This window comes from Salmo trutta, chromosome 7 (assembly GCF_901001165.1).
Source record: "Salmo trutta chromosome 7, fSalTru1.1, whole genome shotgun sequence".
NCBI lineage: Eukaryota > Metazoa > Chordata > Actinopteri > Salmoniformes > Salmonidae > Salmo > Salmo trutta.
The window spans coordinates 23476165-23502028 of NC_042963.1; the positions used below are offsets into that span (position 1 = coordinate 23476165).

The 25864-nt window shown below is 41.3% G+C and overlaps 1 protein-coding gene across 1 annotated transcript in view; it reads right to left on the bottom strand.

Annotated features, from left to right (window-relative positions):
• The window catches only part of cspg4 (chondroitin sulfate proteoglycan 4), a 105184-nt gene extending 80868 nt beyond the window's left edge, over positions 1 to 24316 (bottom strand). Inside the window, exon 1 of the mRNA XM_029758457.1 lies at positions 24186 to 24316. Coding sequence (XP_029614317.1) covers positions 24186 to 24258 — 73 coding nt within the window. The 5' untranslated portion in view covers positions 24259 to 24316. The remainder of the gene's footprint in view (positions 1 to 24185) is intronic.
• Between the last annotated feature and the right edge of the window lie 1548 nt (positions 24317 to 25864).

Below are 25864 nucleotides of genomic sequence, written 5' to 3' on the forward strand. Positions count from 1 at the left end.
TACACCATGTTGTAAAATTGACTAATTAAATTTTTCTGGTCCAGGTAAAGTGATCATCCTGATCTGTGAGTGAATTATATGTATAATCACACACTATATGACCAAAAGTATGTGGACACCGGCTCATTCCAAAATCATGGGCATTAACATAGAGTTAGTCTCCTCTTTGCTGCTATAAAAGCCTCCAGTCTTCTGTGAAGGCTTTCCACTAGATGTTGGAACATTGCTGCGGGGACTTGCTTCCATTCAGCCACAAGAGCATTAGTGAGGTCAAGCACTGATGTTGGTGTTCCAATTCATCCCAAAGGTGTTCGATGGGGTTGAGGTCAGGGCCCTGTGCAGGCCAGTCAAGTTCTTCAACACCGATCTTGACAAACCATTTCTGTATGGACCTCGCTTTGTGCATGGGGGCATTGTCATGCTGAAACAGGGAAAGGGCCTTCCACAAACTGTTGCCACAAAGTTGGAAGCACAGAATCGTCTAGAATGTCATTGTATGCTGTAGCGTTAAGATTTCTCTTCACTGGAACTAAAGGCCTAGCCCGAACCAGGAAAAACAGCCCTAGACCATTATTGCTCGTCCACCAAACTTTACAGTTGGCACTATGCATTGAGGCAGGTTGCGTTCTCCTGGCATTCGACAAACACAGATTTGTCCGTCGGACTGCCAGTTGGTGAAGACAATGTTTATGCGCTACGTGCTTCAGCATTCAGTGGTCCCGTACTGTGAGCTTATGTGGCCTACCACTTCGCAGCTGAGACGTTGTTTCTCTTAGATGTTTCCAATTCACAATAACAGCGCTTACTGTTGACCGGAGCAGCTCTAGCAGGGCAAAAAAACAGACTTGTTGGACAGGTGGCATCCTATGATGGTGCACATTGAAAGTCACTGAGCTCTTCAGTTATGGCCATTCAACTGCCAATGTTTGTCTTTGGAGATTGCATGGCTGTGTGCTCTATTTTATACACCTCTCAGCAACGGGTGTGGGTGAAATACCCGAATCCCACTAATTTCAAGGTGTGTCCACATACTTTTGTTCATGTAGTGTACATACCACATTTAGAGATCTGATGTTATATGGTTTGCAACCATATGGTTTGAGAAATGGTCACCATTTGGACAGAATGTTCTGAACGCCAATGTAAACAAACTCTGACGCTCTAGACAAGTGAAAGATGTACAGAAACATTTTCCTTGCTTCGGTTGGTGGTAAACCTATTAGAATATGCAGTAGTTATGCAGCATAACCCTAGATAATTAATGGGTTTGCTTGAATCTTGCAAATTATTGCCGTAATAAAGAAAGGCCTACACACATTAAAAACCTACACAAAAAAATAATAATTCAGCCAGTGATTCTCCCTAGGGATCCTAAATGCTGAGCAGACACTGTGAGTAAAACTTCAGTGCTCCATAGTTGGATTGCTTCCTTGACTTGACAGTTGAACAAAGCTCTCCCAGTATCGGCTCCCAAACTGTATCCATTTGTCGACTGCAGAATGTCTCTGGAATGCCAACTATAGTTTAAGTTTACACAAAGACAGATGGCAGGTAAAACCTGAACGCTTCACTCCAATAATGTGCTCTTGACTTTTCTGTGAGACTATGGGGAATATGAAAACATGTTCCATTCAAATGTGGATCAAATCTCACTTATCTTTGACTTTCTGAAGTGTATGTTTGCACTTGAAAAACATCTGTGGCATTGAATTGTGTTCTGAGAATTTGTTCAATAAACAATTAAAAATACATTTTGGATGACAAAGAATGCAAAGCGGTTTCAGGGCGGTATTTGCTAAAGAATGCTTCGATGCAATTAGGTCTGCAAGCCTTCCTGCCTTGCTGCTGTCTCCATCTTTGAGTAGCAACCAGATTACATGCTACAGGATTCATGACTACAATGTTCTCCTTCCATAGAGGTCATGTGTATGTTCTGAATTAAGGGGAAGACAGCAAGTGACGTGTTTTGAGCTGAAATCTATGTAATTGACATGGTCAGTGAACTATACATCGAAGATGTCTATTTGAAGAGCAAGGAACATACTTCCCACTAGGCACACACTGGTTGAGTCAACATTGTTTTAACGTAATTTGTTATTGTATTTGAATAAAGTAATCAATCAGTACTGTTTTCATTTCATTTCAACCAGCGTTGTTAGCATTGAAATTTGGGTAAAACTTCAACTTAAATACATTGACATAACCTGACTAACAGGTTGTTATAGCAATATAATTTCAATATAATCATCAGAACTATGTATATGTTGAAATTGTGTTAAATTCCACATACATTTTTTTTTTTAAATCTTATATTCAATATATATCGGGTGGTTGAAATTATGTTCAATTTTATATTTGATTAAACATGTTTTATTTGACCTTGTTTCAATGTTGATAGTGTTTGAATCAACGTCATCGTTTCAACATCATGCCATCAAGCTAAATAAAGAGGTATATTGAAATAAAATGTGAAGCCACAGTCCAATGATTCCTGCCTGAACAGTGACTCCTACTGGTATATGAAGGGTAGTGCACTTCAAAGAGAGCAAGTCAACCATCCAATTTCCTACCTCCATTTACCTTGCATAGGTTTGGAAACAAGCTGCATTTCAGTTGAGCTTGTAGCTAGGTATCCTGTCATTAATCTATGGTTGATTGGATATTTGGAATAGGATGCCAAATTCATGATATTAATGATACATTTTCACCTTTGGTTGCTAAAATTGTAATAGCTAGCCTAATTTCAGTTTATGTGGCAAAACAAGTATATACTGTAGAGAATTATTGTACCATGTAAATTGCTTTTAAATAAATTTTTAATAACCATAAATCTTGTATTTTCAGCTGTTTGAAGCTGTGGCCAATACCAAAATGTAAAGTTTTTTGGGGGGGGAATTGGAAGCATAGAAATAGCACACATAGAACAGATTTACTGCTTCTTAGATTTGTTTTCAATGAGAATGCCATATTTATAACACATATTTCTATGTGAATTTGGTTTGGTTGCCCAAAAGGTTACATATTGCAGCTTTAACTGTAAGGTCTCTAATATTAAATCAAATCATATTTGTCACATGCTTAATAAACAATAAGAGTCCAGTCTGGAGCATGAAGTCACAAGTTCTGCTGGTCGGTTACTGAGCAGCAACCAAGTGGTGCCAAAAGCCCTGGTCTGCCCTAGATAGCCTACAGAAATAACGATAGCCAGAAAAGCCATACAACAAAAAAAACGTACGCCCGTTTTGGGCTCTAAAATATGTTTATTAAGTTCGATCCCCACAGTGAATTATTTTCAAGTTTGCTACAAATCAAGATATTTAATTAAATAGTGATCCATTCTGACTACTATATTTGTCGTCACACAGGACCACGTACTGACACAGACAGCTCATGGGTGGAATGTTATTAATATTTGTCATAATTTGATCATTATTCAACATAACTTTTTTTAAACGCTGAAAATCCAATGGTCCTATGTCAAAGGGTTTGTTATACAAAGTGTAATATAGGGATGCAAACTCAAAATTCAATACATTGCAACTCTATATCTGACATGGTGCAGGAGTCTTCTTTTTTAAGCCCATAATCATATGTGTGAGGTGCATACTTTGCTTCAAAGTAGATTTGTTTAAGACTACCAAGAAACACTCTGTGTGACCCTGATTTAGCCCACTGTAGTTAAAGGTTTCAACATAGCTATGTAATGCTGACAAATGATGAATAAGGAAAATACATCATCCACTTTTGCTTAGGAAGTGGAATAAATTGAATAGAAACATAAAAACACAGCAAATGTAAAATGACTTTTTCTTCAGTCAACTGTGACTGCATGCCAAGGACATGACTTGACTGTAAATAAGGTATTTCATTATTCAATTTTTTGCCAACATTTCTAATAACATGTTTTCGCTTTGTCGTTATGGGGTATTGTGTTTAGATTGATGCGATTTTTTGCCGTAACGTAACAAAATGTGGAAAAAGGGAAATTGTCTGAATACTTTACGAATGCACGGTATCTGATGCTGTCTGGCCAAAAAGAGTATGTCATGTCATAGTCTTTTTGGCCAGAGCTTCAGATACATGGGCTACACATTACAGGTCTTCAAAAAGTTGGACCCGTTCCAAAATGGACCTGGAGCTTACCCACCTGGACCCGATATGCATAAATATTTTTTTTACACATAGAAACACGTTTCAAACGGACTCTATAACAACTAGACCCGGTCCGATCCAAGGTGAGGGAAGCAGCAGAAAGGTATTTTTTTAAGCTAATTTATTAACCGGAGCTGATAAAGCGTGAGGGGGAGGAGGAATACACAACAAAGCTTGTAGTCTGCCAAAAAAACACATTCGAATTAGAAAAAGAAGGAGAGAGAGGTGCCGCTCTAGCAGGCGGAGGATTGGCCGTGCTACTGCTGTGAGTGAGTGACATTGGGTGCAGGGAGGCGGGAGGTAGAGACTAGAGACAGCAACAAACCAAGCCGACTTGTGCTATAGCAGACTAATAACTTCCATAGTTAAGTTATCTATCATCCAATATGGTTATGTAGTACCGTCTTGACTGCATAAAACTGGAAGAAGCTACTTAAGCTAGCTAGCTAGCTAGCGAGCTATGCTAATTGAGGCTCCATGCGCTTTCTTGGCTTACAGTTAAAAATAACTACAACTCCATTCAGAATATTAAGTAGAAACCTACCTGTTGACTCTTGGTTGTTGTAGCCTACCTAGCCTAGGCAGCCGACAGTGGTGGGCGCTAGATCTGCACTATCGTCTAGGCTTGATGTGCATTCCTGGTAGTACACTCATTTCCCCCTTGCACCGGCTCGTTCCTAAAGCATCCTCCATTTAGGCTGCAAAGGCATACTTTCCTCCTTAACTATCTTTAAATGCAAAAAGGCGGGGGAAAAATGAGCTAGAGCAAACCACTATCGGCTGCCTAGGCTATAGCCTGTCCTCCTCCTTTAACTTTTAACTTCTATTGATTAGACATCTCCTAACTTTTGCCATACACAGAGGCTCTGTGACTGTAGCCTATTGCCACTTTGATGACATGATTGGCCAATAACAAGCTCCATGCGCCATGTGCCACTTGTGAAAAGAGCAGGGAAACTCTGTCAGGGTGGAATAGTCTATTATTATGAACCAATCTGTGGTTGACTAAGGACAAGTGAAGCATGGGGGGTCCTCCAGCAGAGGACTTACATATATTTAAAAAAATAATGACTAGTATTTAATTACTGATGATTTGAGGCCTTGTGGATTATTAAGTCCGCTAGTGTATAGGATATTCGTAGGCCTATTATTTGGTAAGTGGTGTCAGCAAGTCCCATGGCCTAATAGCCAACTAATTTATTTATGCGATAATACCCGAGAAGCCCGTGTTTGGAGGATATATTGGCATGGGTGATGTTAGGCCCGAGAGTTGAGGGTCGGCAAACCGTGCCAATATATCCTCCAAACACCGGCTTCAAGGACATTATCACGTTAATACAATGGGTTACCAACATACTCAAATAATGATTGACATATTTTCATTAAAAAACGTAATTTTGATTAATTTATTTACACTATTTCGTCCTTCCACAAGACATAGTCCACACAAGAGACACAACCCAGTCGTTCAGTCTTTTTGTTCTGGGTCTATGGACGCGACCCAGTCGTTCATTCTGAATGTTCCATTGCCATACTGGCTTATCCCTTGCTTGCTAGCTAGCCAACTACGTCTAACTTACTTTCTGCAGCCAGAATAACAGCAAAGTAGCTGCATTTGCATTTAAGCTGTTTTCTAGTGAAATTTATTTGGATGCATTCATAACAATGAGCTAATGATGCACGATTTCCCCTGGCATAGAAAATGTGCTCTCTCGTCAGGACACTGTTATTCGGAGGAGCTAGCCAACAACAAAACTAACATAATCACTTCAAATGGAAGCTATAAAGACAGCAAACTAGCTGCAGTTAGTTTGACCTGTTTCGATTGATAGTTCTTTGTATATATCCATAAAAATTATGCTAATTCATGATTTTGACTGGCTGAGAAAAGCTGCCTGCCTGTCTGTCTCATCCTGACTCCCGACACATTCATTACTATAGGACAGCTGGAGATCGAATTTGAATAATGAAACAATGTTGCAAATGTTGGAGAGACAGACAGCAAGGTTTATACAAATCTCCACTGTTGAAAAAATGTTAGTCTAAAAGAAATGTGAGATAATGTCTAGATGCTTTTCATAGTGGAGATCAGGTTTATAAATTGCCTGGCTGGGCTGATGAGACAGTGGATTGAGCAGTCAGATGAAGCTGAGTAAATAGGCATTTTAAAGTCATATACTTAGCAGGTGGTAACTTGTGGAATAAAAACAGGCTGGAACGCTTTTTAAAATGCATTTAAAAAAATGTTGTTTGTTGTATTTTACCCCCTTTTTCTCCCCAATTTCGATCTTGTCTCATCGCTGCAACTCCCCAACAGGCTCGGGAGGTGAAGGTCAAGTCATGCGTCCATCAAAACATGACCTGCCAAACCACGCTTCTTAACCCCTGCCCGCTTAACCCGGAAGCCAGCTGCACCAATGTGTCGTAGGAAACACCGTTCACCTGATGACCATGGTCAGCCTGCAGGTGCCCGGCCTGCCACAAGGAGTTGCTAGAGCACAATGAGCCAAGTAAAGCACACCCAGCCAAATCCTCCCCTAACCCGGACGATACTGGGCCAATTATGCGCCGCCCTATAGGACTCCCGATCATGGCCAGTTGTGATACAGCCATGGATCAAACCCGGGTCTATAGTGACGCCTCAAGCTCTGCGATGCAGTGCTTTTGACCGCTGCGCCACTCGGGAGGCCCCTGGAATGTGGTTTTAACCAATCAGCATTCAGGATTAGACCCAGCCATTTATGTTGTGTTATAGCCTAGATATTTTCAGCCTACAAGATGTCCATTTATTGTTTTACATTTTGTTTCGTTTCAGTAAAATTATAGGCTACTGTTCAATACGCCTAAGCATTTTCAATAGTTCAAGAAAAGCGTATCCTAATTGTTCAATAAATTGTTCAAGAGAAAAAGACAGCTGTATAATCGGCCTACAAGAATTTAGTTAATTTAGTTTCCTTTCAGTAAAAATAAGTACTGTTCATTTCTGTATGTACCTCGCTTTGTACACAGTGGCATTGTCATCCTGAAACAGGAAAGGGCCTTCCACAAACTGTTGCCACAAAGTTGGAAGCACATAATCGTCATTGTAGAATGTCATTGTATGCTGTAGTGTTAAGATTTCCCTTCACTGGAACTAAGGGGCCTAGCACAAACCATGAAAAACAGCCCCAGACCATTATTCCTCCTCCACCAAACTTTACAAATGGCACTATGCATTGGGGCAGGTACCGTTTTCTTGGCATCTGCTGAACCAAGATTTGTCCGTCGGACTGCCAGATGACGAAGCGTGATTTATCACTCCAGAGAACGTGTTTCCACTGCTCCAGAGTCCAATGTCGGCGAGCTTTACACCACTCCAGCCAAGGCTTGGCATTGTGCATGGTGATCTTACGCTTGTGTGCGGCTACTCGGCCATGGAAACCAGTGACGGTCAGTGCTGTTAATGATGAGGGAGGACAATTTTTTTATGAGCATGGCCTTATTTATATTACAGCATATTGGATGACATTCAAATTCCATTCACCCAGTTCAATGTGACATCAATAGGTTTAGGCTACTACATGATACTCAAATTTTCCCTATACCCATCATGAGGGTATAGCCTAGCAGCAGCCTAGCCTGTGAATGAAAGTTTACAACATAGGTGAATACAAGTCGAGAGCATCTAGCTTATCTAGGGTGTAATCATTAGTCCAACAGTTGCAAACGAGAGTTTCTATTTGACAAATTCAGGTATTTTTTATCCCGTTTCGTTTGATTCCGTTTAAGAAATGTTTTTACCAGAATCGGCGGAATGAATACACCCCTGTCACATGTAAACACCACGTTGTATTCCTTCTCTCCTCTATGCACTCTCCTCCACCATTTCCTTTCCTTTGTGGACTTCAATGCACAACATATCAGCTGTATGTGACCAGGCAAAAAAAACTTTCCTAGCCAAACCATGTCATAACCGCTACACACAGCCTACATCGTTGTCCCCATATTAGCTAAAGTAACGTCCTAGTCAACATAGCTAATACATCTATTGTTGACTAACCCCAATCCGTACAAATTTGCGCAACCGCGGCATTCAAACAAGGCTGCAATGAAAACTAATGGGATTGTAGTGACTGTGTTGGCATCAAAATCTGGGGTGTGAACTACGTTTCTATTCAAGCGTTGATTGACATGGTAATGGACCGATAGTATTGGAGTTGAAAAGTTGAAAAAACTGACCCCTCTGACACTGTATGTTAAATTGTGACGTGTCATGATGTTATGTACAGCATGCATAATGCAACTCATTCTGGGTCATACTGCCTCTCTCAACCAGGTGTTGCACTTCTCTGGCAGATTAAAAACAAGAAAGGGACAGGGTAAGGGGGATACCTAATCAATTGTACAATTGAATACATTCATTTCTTACGTCATCACTGCAAGCCATCATGACTCTCAAAAGCCGCGACAGCCACTGTTTACTTCTGAAGATAACTTTAGCGCCACCCTAAAAGCCTGATTCAAATAGGTATGTAATGACACATTATATAAACTCTTTATAGTGTTTTATTTACATTTTAGAGGTGATAAGTTGGACGGATCGGGTGTAAAAAGCAATTTGCCCACACAGCTTATCTCCCCATTTCCCTGTCACGCAGTAGGTTTCACTTCCCAACCCGCCATTTTTAAAAAGACCCGATGGAGCTCACTGCCTTCTTCAATCAGGCAGCATGAAGGTCTCATCATTGATTTAGCTGGAACGGGGAGAAATTTTGCTTTACAATGGTATTCATACTACACTTTTTGGGTGCTAAAATAAGGTTAATTGTACATTACAGCGCGATGTACAAAAGTGCATTAGCTAACTATAAATGTGTTAGTTAACCTGCTACAATCATACAGTAACGTTACAGTGTTTAGTCAGTAAGAAGTTACACCGGTGGGCCCCGGTGCTAATAAATTAATAAAACCAAAAGCTTACCTTGACTTGGAAGTGTTCCAGTGTTGCGTTGGATAGTCATAGCCAGCTAGCTAACATAGCATCCCTCTGTTTGAGCTGGGTGCTTGAGTAGGCTAAACAAGCTAGCTGCATTTGCTAGCTAAGTGAAACTGAAAGTGAAAAAAATGACAAAATCTCTCTTTCTCCTGCTTCTCCTTCATTTTTAAAGAAATGAATTTGTTAAAAACTGTTCAACTATTGTCTTTCTCTCTCTTTGAGTCAATTACTCACCGCATTTTATCCACTGCTGGGCTATCTAGCTGTAGCTTATGCTTTCAGTACTAAATTCATTCTCTGATCCTTTGATTGGGTGAACAACATGTCAGTTCATGCTGCAAGAGCTCTGATAGGTTGGGGGACGTCCTCCGAAAGTTGTCATAATTACCGGGTAAGTCTATGGAAGGGGGTGAGAACCAAGAGCCTCCTAGGTTTTGTATTGATTTCAATGTACCAAGAGGAGGACAGATGCTAGCTGTCCTCCGGCTACACCATGGTACTACCCTACAGAGTGATATTGAGGCTACTGTACACCTTCATTGCAAAACAGTGTTTCAATCAATTATTTGGCGTAATGTCAATATATTTAGTATAGTTTAATCTAAAACGGATAACTTTTTAAATGTTAAATTTTTGTTATTTTTATGAAGTTCACTGAGGAGGATGGTCCTCCCGTTATTCATCTGAGGAGCCTCCACTGATGGAAACCCACTTCATGAAGCTCCCGACGAACAGATCCTGTGCTGACGTTGCTTCCAGAGGCAGTTTGGAACTCGATACTGAGTGGTGCAATCGAGAACAGATGAGTTTTCTGCACTTCAGCTCTCAACAGTCCCATTCCGTGAGCTTGTGTGTCCTACCACTTCGCGTCTGAGCTGTTGTTGCTCCTAGACGCGTCCTATGACAGTGCCACGTTGAAAGTGACTGAGCTCTCAAGTAAAAACATTCTACTGCCTATTTCTGTCTATGGAGATTGCATAGCGGTGTGCTCGATTTTATACACCTGTCAGCAACGGATGTGGTTGAAATAGCCGAATGCACTAATTTGAAGGGGACTCCACATACTTTTGTATATATAGTGTATGTGACCTGATGCACTGGTTATGTGGCTGTGGAAGCATATTCTAATACTTTCACCACAAAATACTGGGTAGTTCTTGTCATTATACATTGATTCTGCTGCCATTTGATAGTGTTTTTCTATTTAGCCTATGATTTGTCTACTTTGCGAGTTGTACTGTTTTGCCAAAACCGATAATCTAGCTAGCATTATTGTTCACCATTTGATTGTTATTGAGCAACATTGGACAACAATTTGTTATACAATAACATTTTATTGAGACTTGTTGTCTTATTACATTCAGTATGTATCCCTATGTACCAAATAAACATTCAAGAGCTTCAGAATGCTGTGTAAGACAGTACCCATTTGTTTGCTTTATAATGTGCATTAAACAGCAATGATCTCAAGTGCTGTAAATAAACACACAATAAAGACCTAACTGTATTAGCCTTGGCTATTATGTCAGCTCAGACAAGGGCTTGGTCTCCTGGCAAGTCCCCTCAGCACCCAAGGCAGCTACTGAAGAAGCCGTTACAGTCAGTCAGGCCCAGCTCCATGGAACAAACCATTTCCTCTGTCTATTTCAATCTGCCGTGACTGGGAGATGACGAAATGCTCTAGCCCCTGAACACTGGAATCTGTGTGAACCACCACTCTGCACCCCGTTCCTCCTCTCCGCTCCCCAGAGCTTCCAAGCAGCCCCTCTCACACCCCCTCTCCTCTCTGCAACATGTGAAGCAATACGCTACTGGGTCGGGCTACACTTATCCATATTTATCCAGCGCAATTTAGTCACGTCTTGTCAGCTGCAAGAGCAGAACCAAGCTACCCCAGCAGGCCCCTTGATTTTCTCCCATAGGATCCAGCCTCTGACGAGAACAGGCAGGCTACAAATTACCCAGAAACACTTCAGGGTTTTATCAGGCCTGAAGAAGATTTCAGCAGGACAGAAGTTGGCATTGATATGCCTCTGTGTCACCCTCCTTGCATATTGCCGTCTGCCTGCCATGTTGCGAAAGTCAAATGGCAGGAGATATTCAAACTGCATATTCAGGTCAACTTGCACAGACAATCATGTCATATTTTCTGTGCAAGGTTGCTGAAAAGGAATTCTCTCTAGATAGAACATACAAGGATGTTAGAGGGAAATTCATGTCGGGTTTCCATTGGTTTTGAGATAGTTAAAAGGGAGAGTTTTCCCAAAAACGCTACCACAACATTTCTAACAAGCACCATTGAGAGGACTCAAAATGTGTTGGTTGTGTTATTGTAAGATACAGTATCCCATGATTTAACCACAGTGGCCTCATGAGTGTATGACTCAGACACTCTGTGGACCTGAGAGAACTCACACAGACCAGCAGCACTAGACTGGTGTCTCCTACATTCGACTCAAGTGTGCCATTTTGGAAGTAGCCGATGACTCACTAAAACATGTGAGCGACCACCAAGGCTGTCTATGTTTATATTATTAACAGAAGGAAAGTTTCATGGAGGGTTTAAATTACAAAGCCTCACAAGTATGTCTTCAAAGATATGTATGTTGACATATTTTCATAACAGATATTCAGTCATTTTAAGGAATGTATTTTCCCTTGTATTCCCTTGTATGATCATTAATGTAGATTTGGCCATAGCTGATGTAAAGCTTGGCTCCAAGCCGGTATATTGTTACAAAGGTTCTCATGGGTTCTGAAATAAAATAACGAAAACGTTTTCTTGGTATAACAATGAATTGCTCTCTTACAAGTCCTTTTTTTTATCTCTATTACTATCTCATCCTAATCGAAAGAACAAAAACATACAGTCAAATAGTAGGCATACTTGAAATCAGGAAATATTGAGATGGCAATCGGAACATTTTCTAAGCCTCTTACAGAAGCAGTTTTGTCTATATAAGGATGGGGAATAAACAGATATTTTGATCAAGGTATTGCCATGTTGCTAACCATCAGACCAGGCTCTTTTATCACACTTCCCCCATTGAATCATCCCAACACTGGAGACAATTTTTATCCATGCATAGTCAATTTACCTCTACCTACATGTACGTATTACCTCAATTACCTTGAGTAACCGGTGCCCACGCACATTGATTCTGTACCGGAACCCCCTGTAAATAGCCTCGCTACTGTTATTTTATTGTTGCTCCTTAAATATTTGTTATTTTTCAATTTTTCTTATTTTATTTAAATTAAATTTAAAAAAAACTTTTTTTACTTCAGTTAATTTTAGTAAATACTTTCTTAACACGTTTTTTCTTCTTAAAACTGCATTGTTAGGTAAGGGCTTGTAAGTAAGGATATCCCTGTAAGGTTGTATTGTGTGACAAATACAATTTGATTTGATTTATTTATATGAAAATTGTATTTTCTCAGTGTGAACTCTCGGTCCCATCCCTCGTCAGTGAGTCAGCACACGATGGAGTTGTGGATGGATAGTTTATTTATTACCAAGCTGATGGGACACAGTATAGATGAATGTTTAGTCATCAAAGGCATATTAACAGCACTCCAACAACACTTCTCCATAGATCTGCTGTATAATATACTAACAAAAAGACAATTTGAATGTCTATAAAGGTCCTGGTGATTGTATAGTAGATACTTTAAAAAAAAATCCTATTTCTAATAATACAAATAAATAAATCGTTTTCAAACGTAATCTCATGTCTACAACATTACAATAAACTACTATCATCAAAATATGTCAAATGTACCTGAAAAGTGACTCGATGTCACATTAGTGGCGAAGAAATAGAATGCACCACATATTTCTGAGCTAACAACCACGCTAACAAGCTAGCTGCTGCTCATGAGCTTATAAAACATTTATACCTTGTACAATCGTCAACAATAAATTACCTGCAATGATGGGACACGGTATAGATGAATGTTCAGTTATAAAATAGATATTATCAGCACTCCTAAAAAAGGGCAACCTTAGCGAGCATAAAACCCACAAGGAAACGATATTCTTAGATTCAGAAATAGACATGTAAAGAGTGGCTTATTTGAAGCCAAATAAACAATGGTAGTTGCTGATAACATAAATTGCTAATGCATGATACAAAACATACATTTTATGACAACTTAATGACAGTTTTTATCCCAGGACACCCAACTCAACTACAACAATGGCAAAGGTGCATAAAGATGTCGGAATTCAGATATTGCATCATTATTTTAGCCCTATCCACAGAGTTTTGAAACTACAGCATACATCATGGTTCAATGCGTAATCAAATTTTTCAGTTTTTCAAATTGCCGTCGTCTTGTAGATAATGTGTTATTGACGATACAACAAAAAAGTACCGGAGAGGAAAGTACAATACGGCAAACAAGGCATTTGTGGTAAGTGCATGGGGGTGCCATATTTATCCACATCCATCTCCATAGATCTGCTGTGGATTACCCAGAATTCCATACCATTACCACTGAGTGCATTAGACAATGTAAGAACACTCATCTGCCAGGAGGTGGTGTATTACCCATTTTATGCAGGAATTGAACAACTTATTTACACTGTTACATTAGCTTAGAGAAGCAGATTTGTGCGGCCTATTGGTCAAATCAGATACTGTTTTTATCAGAAAATGAATGTTTTAAAATGCTAACTTCGCCTGAGAACTGAAGACATTGGTTAGCTCCCTGATCTCATGCCTAATCTTCAGCTCAATGGGCTAACACAGACTTCTTCAAAACCAGATATGATAAGATCTTTTCCAGTACTTCATTGGTCTCCAAAGGGGAAATGTAATTCCTTGACCTTAGCTGATCGGGCTAACACAGTCTATTCAAACCCAGTTGGTCACGCTGGCCTGATCATGAAATCCACGCCATTAAATTCCTGAACAGTTCTTATCAACAATAAATATATGCTTGGTGGTGCTGTTTCACTTTGTGTTACACTTGTTTTTCCTACTACCCTGAGGGAGAAAATGTAACGATTGCGCTTTCGGGGATAGAAACACAGGCTTTGACTTGGGTATCTTCACAAATGCACTTTCTAGTTTGAGAAACAAATGCCTCACAAGTCCTCAACTGGCAGCTTCATTAAATAGTTCCTGCAAAACACCAGTCTCAACATCAACAGTAAAGAGGCGACTCCGGGATGCTGGCCTTCTAGGCAGAGTTGCAAAGAAAAAGCCATATCTCAGACTGGCCAAAAAAAGCATCCCGTAGTCGCCCCTTCACTGCTGATGTTGAGACTGGTGTTTTGCAGGTACTATTAATGAAGCTGACAGTTGAGGACTTGTGAGGCGTCTGTTTCTCAAACTAGACACTCTAATGTACTTGTCCTCTTGCTCAGTTGCGCACTGGGGTCTCCCACTCCTCTTTCTATTCTGGTTAGAGCCAGTTTGTACTGTTCTGTGAAGGGAGTAGTACACGGCGTTGTGCGAGATTTTCAGTTTCTTGGCAATTTCTCGCATGGAATAGCTTTCATTTCTCAGAACAAGAATAGACTGACGCGTTTCAGAAGAAAGGTCTTTGTTTCTGGCCATTTTGAGCCTGTAATCGAACCCACAAGTGCTGACGCTCCAGATACTCAACTAGTCTAAAGAAGGCCAGTTTTATTGCTTCTTTAATCAGGACACAGTTTTCAGCTGTGTTAACATAATTGCAAAAGGGTTTTCTAATGATCAATTAGCCTTTTAAAATGATAAACTTGGATTAGCTAACACAACGTGCCATTGGAAGACTGGAGTAATGGTTGCTGATAATGGGCCTCTGTACGCCTATGTAGATATTCCATTAATAATCTGCCGTTTCCAGCTACGGTAGTCATTTACAACATTAACAATATCTTCACTGTATTTCTGATCAATTTGATGTTATTTTAAATGGACAAAAAATTGCTTTTCTTTCAAAAACAAGGACATTTCTAAGTGACCCCAACCTTCTGAACGGTAGTGTATATATATCACATTTACGTACAGTAAGAATTCAGACCCTTTCCTCAGTACTTTGTTGAAGCACCTTTGGCAGCGATTACAGTCTTGAGTCTTCTTGAGTGTGACGCTACAAGCTGGCACACCTGTATTTGGGGAGTTTATCCCATTCTTCACTGCAGATCCTCTTAAGCTCTGTCAGGTTGAATGGGGAGTGTCGCTGCACAGCTATTTTCAGGTTTCTCCAGAGATGTTTGATCGGGATCAAGTCCGGGCTCTGGCTGGGTCAGGCAAGGGCATTCAGAGACTTGTCCCGAAGCCACTCCTGAATTGCCTTGGCTGTGTGCTTAGGGCCATTGTCCAGTTAGAAGGGGAACCTTCACCCCAGTCTGTGGTCCTGAGTGCTCTGGAGCAGGTTTTCATCAAGGATCTCTCTGTACTTTGCTCCATTCATCTTTCCTCGATACTGACTAGTCTTCTAGTCCCTGCCGCTGAAAAACCAGACGTGATGCTTGGCATTCAAGCCAAAGAGTTCAATCTTGGTTTCATCAGACCAGAGAATATTGTTTCTCATGGTCTGAGTATTTTAGGTGCCTTTTGGTAAACTCCAAGTGGGCTGTGATGTGCCTTTTACTGAGGAGTGGCTTCCATCTGGCCACTCTACCATAAAGGCCCTTCTCCCCCGATTGCTCAGTTTGGTGGGGCGCCCAGCTCTAGGAAGAGTCTCTCAGCGCACATTGTTTTTATTTAATCCATTTAAGAATAAGGCTGTAAGAAGTCAAGGGGTCTGAATACTTTCCGAATTAGTTCTTTGTTATTAATGATCTTTCTGACTGTGGTCAGTGGCAAAATCCGATGTGTGAATCCACATTTTTTAATTTGGACATTCCCTATGCCTTTTACCGCTCTTCCCCCACCATGCGGGAATAAGTACAAGCAGAGATGGCAAGCCCTATCATATGGCAAGCCCTATCATATGGCAAGTTTTACTAGGGTTATTAAGTTACACTTATTCCGCCTGGTGGGGGAAGAGCGGGAGAAGGCATAGAGAATATCCAAATTAAGAAATGTGGATTCTCACAACGGATTTTGCCCCCAGCCACAGTCAGAAAGATCATTAATAACACAGAACTCATTCGGAAAGTATTCAGTATTCAAGTATGCACTTGCAACACTCAAAGCACAGTAATATATTTAAACAGATGTGCCATTCTGTTCTTTTGAAATACATTTTTTTTTCATTAATTCATTCCTTAAGAACTGCCCTTAACTAATGAGTAATTTCTGATCTTTGTGATGGTGTTTATTTAATGGATTTTAACACCTGAATTGTGTTTTTTGTGTTTTTTATTTTTTACATATAGCCTACAGTTACATAAATTAATGAAAATTCTATTGTGTTCTTTGAAATACTTTATATTTTGTATAGCGTTACCGAAGACCCTCATAAACACAACCAAATGATCATTCTTCCGATAGCATATATGAAATGTATTTATTAGACTGTTGACTTTCGAAAGACAAGTCATTGGCCCGAAGGGATCCAACAAGGCCAGGCTTTTCTAGTGTTAATCACTAGCATGTCGGCTAATCGAATTGGATCAGGTTTGCGTGAGACACAATCACAGCAAACATTTTTGCCAAACAGTATGCTAATGCACCTCATAATAGGCCGTCGCCTATATATCAGAACATGGTCCACAACCTTTTCTTAGTCAAGATCGCTTTATGAGTCATAATGCAAGTAGAATGCTATTCTCTGTGGGTGCGGGAGATCAAGTGTGCCTACAATGCATTGTGTGATATCAGTTAAATTATCAATAGCCTATAGGGCCTAACTAAAGTGCATGGGCGGAGAAGCACAGGACAAAGTTCTATTTCCAATTAAATTAAATTCCCCATGCATTTGCCTACTTTCAGAATAACGTAGAGTCCCTTATATTTCAAAACTCGAGTCTCAAGCTAGGCTATATGATAACACTGGTAAAGGGTCAGTTGTTGTATCCTATTTCTTGCAAGGCACAACAGAGCATACATTTCAATAACTAGATTTTTTATTTCATGTCATGTCTCAGCGGAGGGAGGGATCGAGTGTGTGTCGAAGTGGAGAAGCGTGTTTCATGATTTCTAAGAATGTTTAATAAAAATTGTTTGTAGTGCTGATCATTGTCTCTGAATGTACTGGAAGTCCTTCATGGCAAAATCACTGATATCAAGTAACTTGGCAAATGCTCCAACATCACATTTACTTGTTTTTGCTAGCCAAGTTGGCTAGAGAGTCTTAGCTAGCCAACACAGTGATAGCTGCTGTTTACTGCACATGGTATCAGCGCAAAGTGACACGTGCCAGAGCCCACACATTATTTGGAAATTAATCAATTTAACCTGTATTTAACTAGGCAAGTCAGTTAAAAACAAATTCTTATTTACAATGACGGCCTATCCCGGCCAAACCGGGACGATGCTGGGCCAATTGTGTGCCGCCCTATGGGACTCCCAATCACGGCCGGATGTGATACAGCCTAGATTCAAACCAGGGACTGCAGTGACACCTCTTGCACTGATATGCAGTGCCTTAGACCGCTGTGCCACTCAGGAACTGATTTCTTCATTTTTTTTACAATTTGTTTTTTTCCCCCTGGTAAATAAAGAATAATTCATATTCACTACATAGGCCTAACTGAAATGGATTTAATGTAAAGCACTAGATTTTATGTAAGAATGCCTTTAGTGTCCTGAAAGGCATCTGCCAAATACCATGTATTATTATTGTATTATTATTATTGTTATTGTCAATATCCCTTTCGTATATCCCTTTCATTTTCCCACCCCCTCCCTACTGCTTGCTAGGAATTCTATCTGATGGAGTATGCATGTTTAGACCAGTGCTTGACTTGGACGGAAATAGGTGCCAGTACTCATTTCGAGTGCCGGTACCATTTATATTTAGTTGCAGGAACTCCTCAATAGTTTTGAACTAGTATTCTATAGGAGGTGCAGGAACTCAAGCAGAAGAAAAGGTGCCGGTACTCAGTTCCGTTTAGATCCTGCCCAAGTCAAGTACTGTGCAAGTCAAGTAAAGACAAATAACGTCCCGTTTGGAACACTGACGAGTAAAGCATTTTTTTTGCTCAAACCTATTTGGTGGGCCTGGATCCCCTATGCCTGTGCCTGTGCCTGCGCCCACCCAGACCCAGCCGTGCCTACGCCCCTGGTTTCAAGCAAAAGGTTGTAATAAAATGATGTGTCTTTTGGGGCTGATTCTGATTGTAGTAATAGCAGTACTAGTCTTAGCCAGAGGAGGGCACTTATCCAATGCAAATAACAATGCTCAGTGCACATACCATTCATAAACAATGTCAGGACGTTTGGGTATAGCGCCTACAGCAGATATACAATATCAGGAAGTTTGGGTATACAGCCTACAGCAGATATAGCGAAGATCAAGAACTAATGTAAGAGGTTGATCCTATCACGACTGTCACCCCATGGCCCTTGTCAAAACAAATGAATTACACTGAACAAAATGATAAACGCAACATGTAAAGTGTTGGCCCCATGTTTCCATCCACCTGACAGGTGGCATATCAAGAAGCTGACTAAACAGTATGATCATTACACAGGTGCACCTTGTGCTGGGGACAATAAATGGCCACTCTAAAATGTGCAGTTTTTCACATGACACAATGCCACAGATGTCTCAAGTTTTGAGGAAGCGTGCAATTGGCATGCTGAGTGCAGGAATGCCCACCAGAGCTGTTGCCAGAAAATGTTATGTTAATTGCTCTAACATAAGTCACCTCCAATGCCGTTTTAGAAAACTTGGCAGCACGTTCATCCGGCCCCACAACTGCAGACCACGTGTAACCACTCCAGCCCAGGACCTCCACATCCGACTTCTTCACCTTCGGGATTGTCGGAGACCAGCCACCAGGACAGCTGATGAAACTGTGGGTTTGCACAACCGAAGAATATCTGCACAAACTGTCAGAAACCATCTCAGGGAAGCTCATCTGTGTGCTCGTCGTCTTAACCAGGGTCTTGACCTGACTGCAGTTTAGCGTTGTAACTGACTTCAGTGGGAAACTGCTTACCTTCGATGGTCACTGGCACGCTGGAAAAGTGTGCTCTTCACGGATGAATCCTGGTTTCAACTGTACTGGGCAGATGGCAGACGGCATGTATGGCGTTGTGTGGGTGAGCGGTATGCTGATGTCAACGTTGTGAACAGAGTGCCTCGTGGTGGCGTTGGGTTATGGTATGGGCAAGCATAAGCTATGGATAACATACACAATTGCATTTTATCTATGGCAATTTGAATGCACAGAGATACCGTGACGAGATCCTGAGGCCCATTGTTCGTGCCATTCCCCCGCTGCCATCACCTCATGTTTCAGCATAATAATGCTGAATATCCAATGTCGCAAGGATCTGTGTACAATTCCTGGAAGCTGAAAATGTCCCAGTTCATCCATGGCCTGCATACTCACCAGACACGTCACCCATTGAGCACGTTTGGGTTGCTGTGAACGACAGCATGTTCCTGTTCCCGCCAATATCCAGCAAATTCGCACAGCCATTGAAGAGGAGTGGGACAACATTCCTTGGGCCACAATCTACAGCCTGATCAACTCTATGTGAAGGAGATGTGTCGCGCTGCATGAGGCAAGTGGTGGTCACATCAGATACTGCCCGGTTTTCTGATCCACGGCCCTACATTTTTTTAAAGGTATCTGTCGCCAACAGATGCATATCTGTACTCCCAGTCATGTGAAATCCATAGAGTAGGGCCTAATTCATTTATTTAAATTAGCTGATTTCCTAATGTGAACTGTAACTCAGTAAAATATTTTAAATTGTTGTATGATGCATCTATACTTTTGTTCATAGGGAATAGGTTGCCATTTGGGTTGCAACCTTTGTGATTAAGTGGAATGCAAAACCACGTCTCTAACATCGATGTCTGTACATAGATGTCTGTACTACATAATTACATGTACAGTGGCTTGCGAAAATATTCCCCCCCCTCGGAATTTTTCATATTTGTTGATATATACAACCTGGAATTAAAATGGATTTGTTGGAGGTTTGTATCATTTGATTTACACAACATGCCTACCACCTTGAAGATGCAAAATAAGACAAAAAAAACTGAAAACTTGAGCGTGCATAACAATTCTCCCCACAAAGTCAATACTTTGTTAAAGCCACCTTTTGCAGGAATTACAGCTGCAAGTCTCTTGAGGTATGTCTCTAAAGCTTGGAACATCTAGCCACTGGGATTTTTGCCCCTTCTTCAAGGCAAAACTGCTCCAGCTCCTTCAAGTTGGATGGATTCTGCTGGTGTACAGCAATCTATAATTAAGTCATACCACAGATTCTCAATTGGATTGAGGTCTGGGCTTTGACTTGGCCATTCCAAGACATTTAAATGTTTCCCCTTAAACCACTCGAGTGTTGCTTTAGCAGTATGCTTAGGGTCATTGTCCCGCTAGAAGGTAAACCATCCCAGTCTCAAATCTCTGGAAGACTGAAACAGGTTTCAATCAAGAATTTCCCTGTATTTAGCGCCATCCATCATTCCTTCAATTCTGACCAGTTTCCCAGTCCCTACCGATGGAAAACATCTCGGGGTGTTCTCGGGGTGATGAGAGGTGTTGGGTTTGCACCAGACTTGCGTTTTCCTTGATGGCCAAAAAGCTACATTTCAGTCTCATCTGACCCTAGTACCTCCTATATGTTTGGGGAGTCTCCCACATGCATTTTGGCAAACACCAAACATGTTTGCTTATTTTTTTCTTTAAGCAATGGCTTTTTTCTGGCCACTCTTCCGTAAAGCCCAGCTCTGTGGAGTGTACGGCTTAAAGTGGTCCTATGGACAGATACTCCATTCTCTGCCGTGGAGCTTTGCAGCTCCTTCAGGGTTATCTTTGTATTCTTTGTTGCCTCTCTGATTAATGCCCTCCTTGCCTGGTCCGTGAGTTTTGGTGGGCGGCCCTCTCTTGGCAGGTTTGTTGCGATGCCAAATTCTTTACATTTTTTTAATAATGGATTTAATGGTGCTAAGTCGGATTTTCAAAGTTTCAGATATTTTTTTATAACCCAACCCTGATCTGTACTTCTCCACAACCATGTCCCTGACTTGTTTGGAGAGCTCCTTGGTCTTCATGGTGCTGCTTGCTTGGTGGTTCCCCTTGCTTAGTGGTGTTGCAAACTCTGGTTGTCACACCCTGACCATAGAAAGCCCTCGGGGTTCTCCATGGTGTTTTAGATCAGGGTGTGACTAGGCTTTTTTTCTTCTAGTATTTGTATTTCTATGTTTGTTTTTGTGTATGGTTCCCAATTAGAGGCAGCTGATTATCGTTGTCTCTAATTGGGGAACATATTTAAGTTGTCCTTTGTTCCCACCTGTTTTGTGGGATATTGTTTTGTGAGTGCATTCAGCACGACGAAGTTCACGTTCGTTGTATGTTTATTGTTTTTTGTTTAAGTTTCACTGGAAATAAATATGTGGAATCAAACTCACGCTGCGCCTTTGTCCGCTCATTTCGACGATCATGACACTGGTGCCTTTCAGAACAGGTGTATATATACTGAGATCATGTGACAGATCATGTGACACTTAGATTGCACACAGGAGGACTTCATTTAACTAATTATGTGACTTCTGAAGGTAATTGGTTGCACCAGATCTTATTTAGGGGCTTCATAGCAAAGGGGCTGAATACATATGCACGCACCACTTTTCCATTTTTTTATTTCTTTTAATTAGTTTTTATTTTTATTTAATTTCACCAATTTTGACTATTTTTTGTATGTCCATTACACAAAATACAAATAAAAATCAATTTAAATTACAGGTTGTAATGCAACAAAATAGGAAAAAACGCCAAGGGGGATGATTACTTTTGCAAGGCACTGTACATTGTTGCCATTCTATTCTATGATGATGTCCAAAGGGCCGAAATAAGTGCTGTGTGATTTGCACCGTATTTATACACTTTGCAAGCCCTGTATGCTGGATCTACATAATGTGCATTTACAGTGTATCATCACATTTTAGTTAGTAAACTGTTTAAAGTGGGGGGGTGAATTCAGGGTCGCTGGCTGCATTAGTCAGAGAGCTCCAGCCACCAACGGACTCATCTCGTCAATTCCCTAAAACAAGTATTGGATTCATTAATGTAATGTGCAGACACTTGCAGTCAGTGCAGTTTACCCTTCTGGCAACTCACACAGAACACATGGGCTCCTTGTATAGAAGCTTCAAGAAGCCCAGCATCAAAATCCATATTTGTTTAGCTCTGTTACCATAGCCACATAATACACAGAGGTAGAGAATGAGATGTAGTAGTTTTGACTAGAAAGGATAGAGCTTTTGTCAGATTAGACTTTTTGTAGCAGGTTAGGATAATTAATGTAGCAGTTAAGGAGAATTAGGTTTATGAACCCGAGTCATTTAGTATCACCTCCACAGACCAGAGCAATCATTAGAGTGACTTTTCCATAGCATTCTGCTGTCGTACAATGACGTACAACTTCGTCCAGTTCCAGCTGGGAGCAATGTAGCACCCCGTGACACAGGAACAAGACGCAAACACAGAGGAGGTGAGGTCAGAGATGCACATTCCAGGTAGTTTGTGAGGTGTTCCTGACAGCTTGTGGTCGGAAGGGTGAGGGTGACAGGGAGGTGTGTGTGTGTGTGTGTGTGTGTGTGTGTGTGTGTGTGTGTGTGTGTGTGTGTGTGTGTGTGTGTGTGTGTGTGTGTGTGTGTGTGTGTGTGTGTGTGTGTGTGTGTGTGTGTGTGTGTGTGTGGGAGAGAAAGGCGCAGACTCTGGAACATCTGTTAAGCATTAGCGCTATCGGGTCCGCAGTTTAACACTACAGACTGTGGTGCCAATTGATATCAATGCTATCACGTGATAACATCGCATTACAGTGCTACAGATGACATTCACTACACAGGCTTTGAAGGTTGAAATGATTCCCTAAACTAGACTTAACAAGCAGTTTTCCACCTAGACCAAGTGGCATTCCCAACCCCAGACTGGGGCTCATCACTGTTTGCCCATTGGAGTTTAATTGGAGTAAAATTTCCAATGTGATTTGAAAGATCTAAGAGCCTGGGACAAACAATAAACTAAACATCTGTGCAATGGGGCCGGGGCTACTCCTGCCAAATTGCCATGTGTACAGATTTCTGTAGAATCCAGTGAGCTTTTGAAAGGCATCGTTTCATTCCCTCACCGGATTCTGGGCGAACACCAGATTTGCCTTCCCCCAACTTGTGCACACATGCACACGCATGCACGGACGAGATCGCACAAACATACACTTCCGAAACTCCTCGTGGCCGGGAACTGCATTGTTACAACTGAGGTGCTGCTGCTCCTGATTCAATCAAACTCAGAACTTTGGGGCCAAGGGAGGAGAAGGGAGAGATAGAGGAGAAGGGAGGGAGAGAGGAAGCCAGCTCTTTCTTGACCCTCCACCCCCTTAAGCTCACTTCTCTGGATGGGTGTAATTAAACCTCGCCTCCCCTGTCCCTGGGCTGCTTCTGAAAGAGCTTTTCAGAGCTCGAGAAGGGGACGTCAAACTCACCTCCCTTTAAAGTCAGCTATCTAACCACTGACTGTACCCTCTACCAACACACTGCTCCCACAAAACTGTTCCTGAGCAAACATTACACATAAACTTCAACATCTGCTGTCTGAGACCTATAGCACTGCACAACACCTACAGCAGATCTCTCCAGGTCTATGTAATTTCATGTAAAACAGCAGTAAAATGTGTTTGAAAGAAACCTGACTGATCGATATCTAATGGCGTAGGATGAATTTACCCCTATGCCCGGGTCCGATGTCAGTTTTTCTTTTTTACCTCCCAAAAGTGAGGAGGGTGCTGAACCTAAATCAGTGATTAGAGGCAACTTCAACCCGGAATCCCAAGTAATTATGATTGGTATGTATAGGAGGGAAGCCCCTGAAAGTGAGAGTTGACTTCAATGACTCCCATAGCTACAGCTGTGACTTTCTGACATAACAGGGGGTCGGTCAGCTGGGCGTCTAATAGCTTGACAAACTAATTTGGCTTGTTGCACTTACCTCCATGGCTGGGGCTGGGCAGACAGAGCAGGGGCAAGAAGGCACTCAGCAGGACCAAACGTAGGGCTCTCATATTGCCGGTGTAGTCCTCTGCAACTCACTCTCCATTCAAAGGGAACGGTCTTCCAGTTAATTTTGGGAGTCGAGTTGCTTCTGCATCTCTACTCTATGGAAGGGGTTGGGCCCCCGAAGTAAACGCCCTCCTTCCTGCAACCCCCCAAAAAGCCACAAGAGCCCTGCCTACGCCTCCCTTCAGCCCTTTGCCCAGCACACTCCCAGAGAGAGCCACGCCGCCCCTGGTGGAAAAAAGTACACAACTCTCCCTCGCCCCTTTCTCTCCCTTCTCTCCCTCCCTCTCTCTCAAATTACTGAGGCTGGCCACTCAAAGTTGAAGGGCTCTTTATGTCTTCTGCCAGTAATTGGAATGGCCTTCAGAGACTGCAGGCTGGTGCTGCAGGGATAAACCTTTTGCTTTTAATTAAAGATGAAAATCAAGGTTGTTTCACTCTCTGTTGCTTTTGTCTCTTAAGTCTGGAGGCAGTGTCTCTGTTACTACTTGGTAGTAATAATGGTATTCACATACAAATCCTACACTTGAATTCAATGGAATTACTTCTGAAAAGAGTACACAGTAAATCAAGGAGAGTTAAAATCAGTGTTAACATTTTAGGTTTAAATTGACTTTACTGGCGTTATCTTAACTCTACTGGAGTTATCTTAACAGAGTGATACACTCTCTGGATTTGGTGCTGATAACAGTACTTTTAACTCCACCAGAGACATGGAGTGAAATCTATGGAATATCTACATATTTGGGAGGGGCCTCATTGTCATATTTCCCAGCATGCTCTGTTGTAGGTAGATTTTTTTAAAGAGTTTGTTTCAATATCTATGATTTTGCATTGATTGTTTTTAATCTTATGCTTCACAAATATAAGTAAAACATTTTTAAAACGAATCCAATCTGTCAGTGGTTGGATTTATTGCATCCATTACTGAGATAGTTGTTCCAGTTTACATTATGTTGTCACGGTATTCAAAGGGATTAGACCAAGGCGCAGCGGGTTGTGTGCTCATCATTATTTTATTTATAGGTGAACATGAAAAAACTACAGTTTTGCAGGCTACACAAAAGCAATGCAAAAAACAACTACCCACAAAGGGACAGGTGGAAAACAAGCTCCCTAAGTATGACTCTCAATCAGAAACAACAATGTACAGCTGTTCCTGATTGAGAGCCACACCAGGCCAACAAAGAAATACACAACATAGAAACCCTAGAATACAAAACAAGAACATAAACCAAAAATCCCGGAACACATAAATCCAACACCCCTCTACATACATACACACTCCGAACCCTATAAAACAAATACCCCCTGCCACGTCCTGACCAACCTACAATAACCAATAACCCCTTATACTGGTCAGGACGTGACAGATGTACTGTACGTAGTCTCCAACTGCACTATATCACCCTACTTTGGCAGGCATTCTGATTGTAATGGGTGAAGTTCCTACTACTAGTTGGATTCCAACAGAGATTGGATTACACATTGCAAGCCACTGTAATGTGACACTTTTAGAAATATGTAAATGAGACTTTACACCTTCATAACTCAAAGGAAGTAAATCGACAGAGAAAATGTTTACTCTGACAGTTGATTGTTAATGAAAAA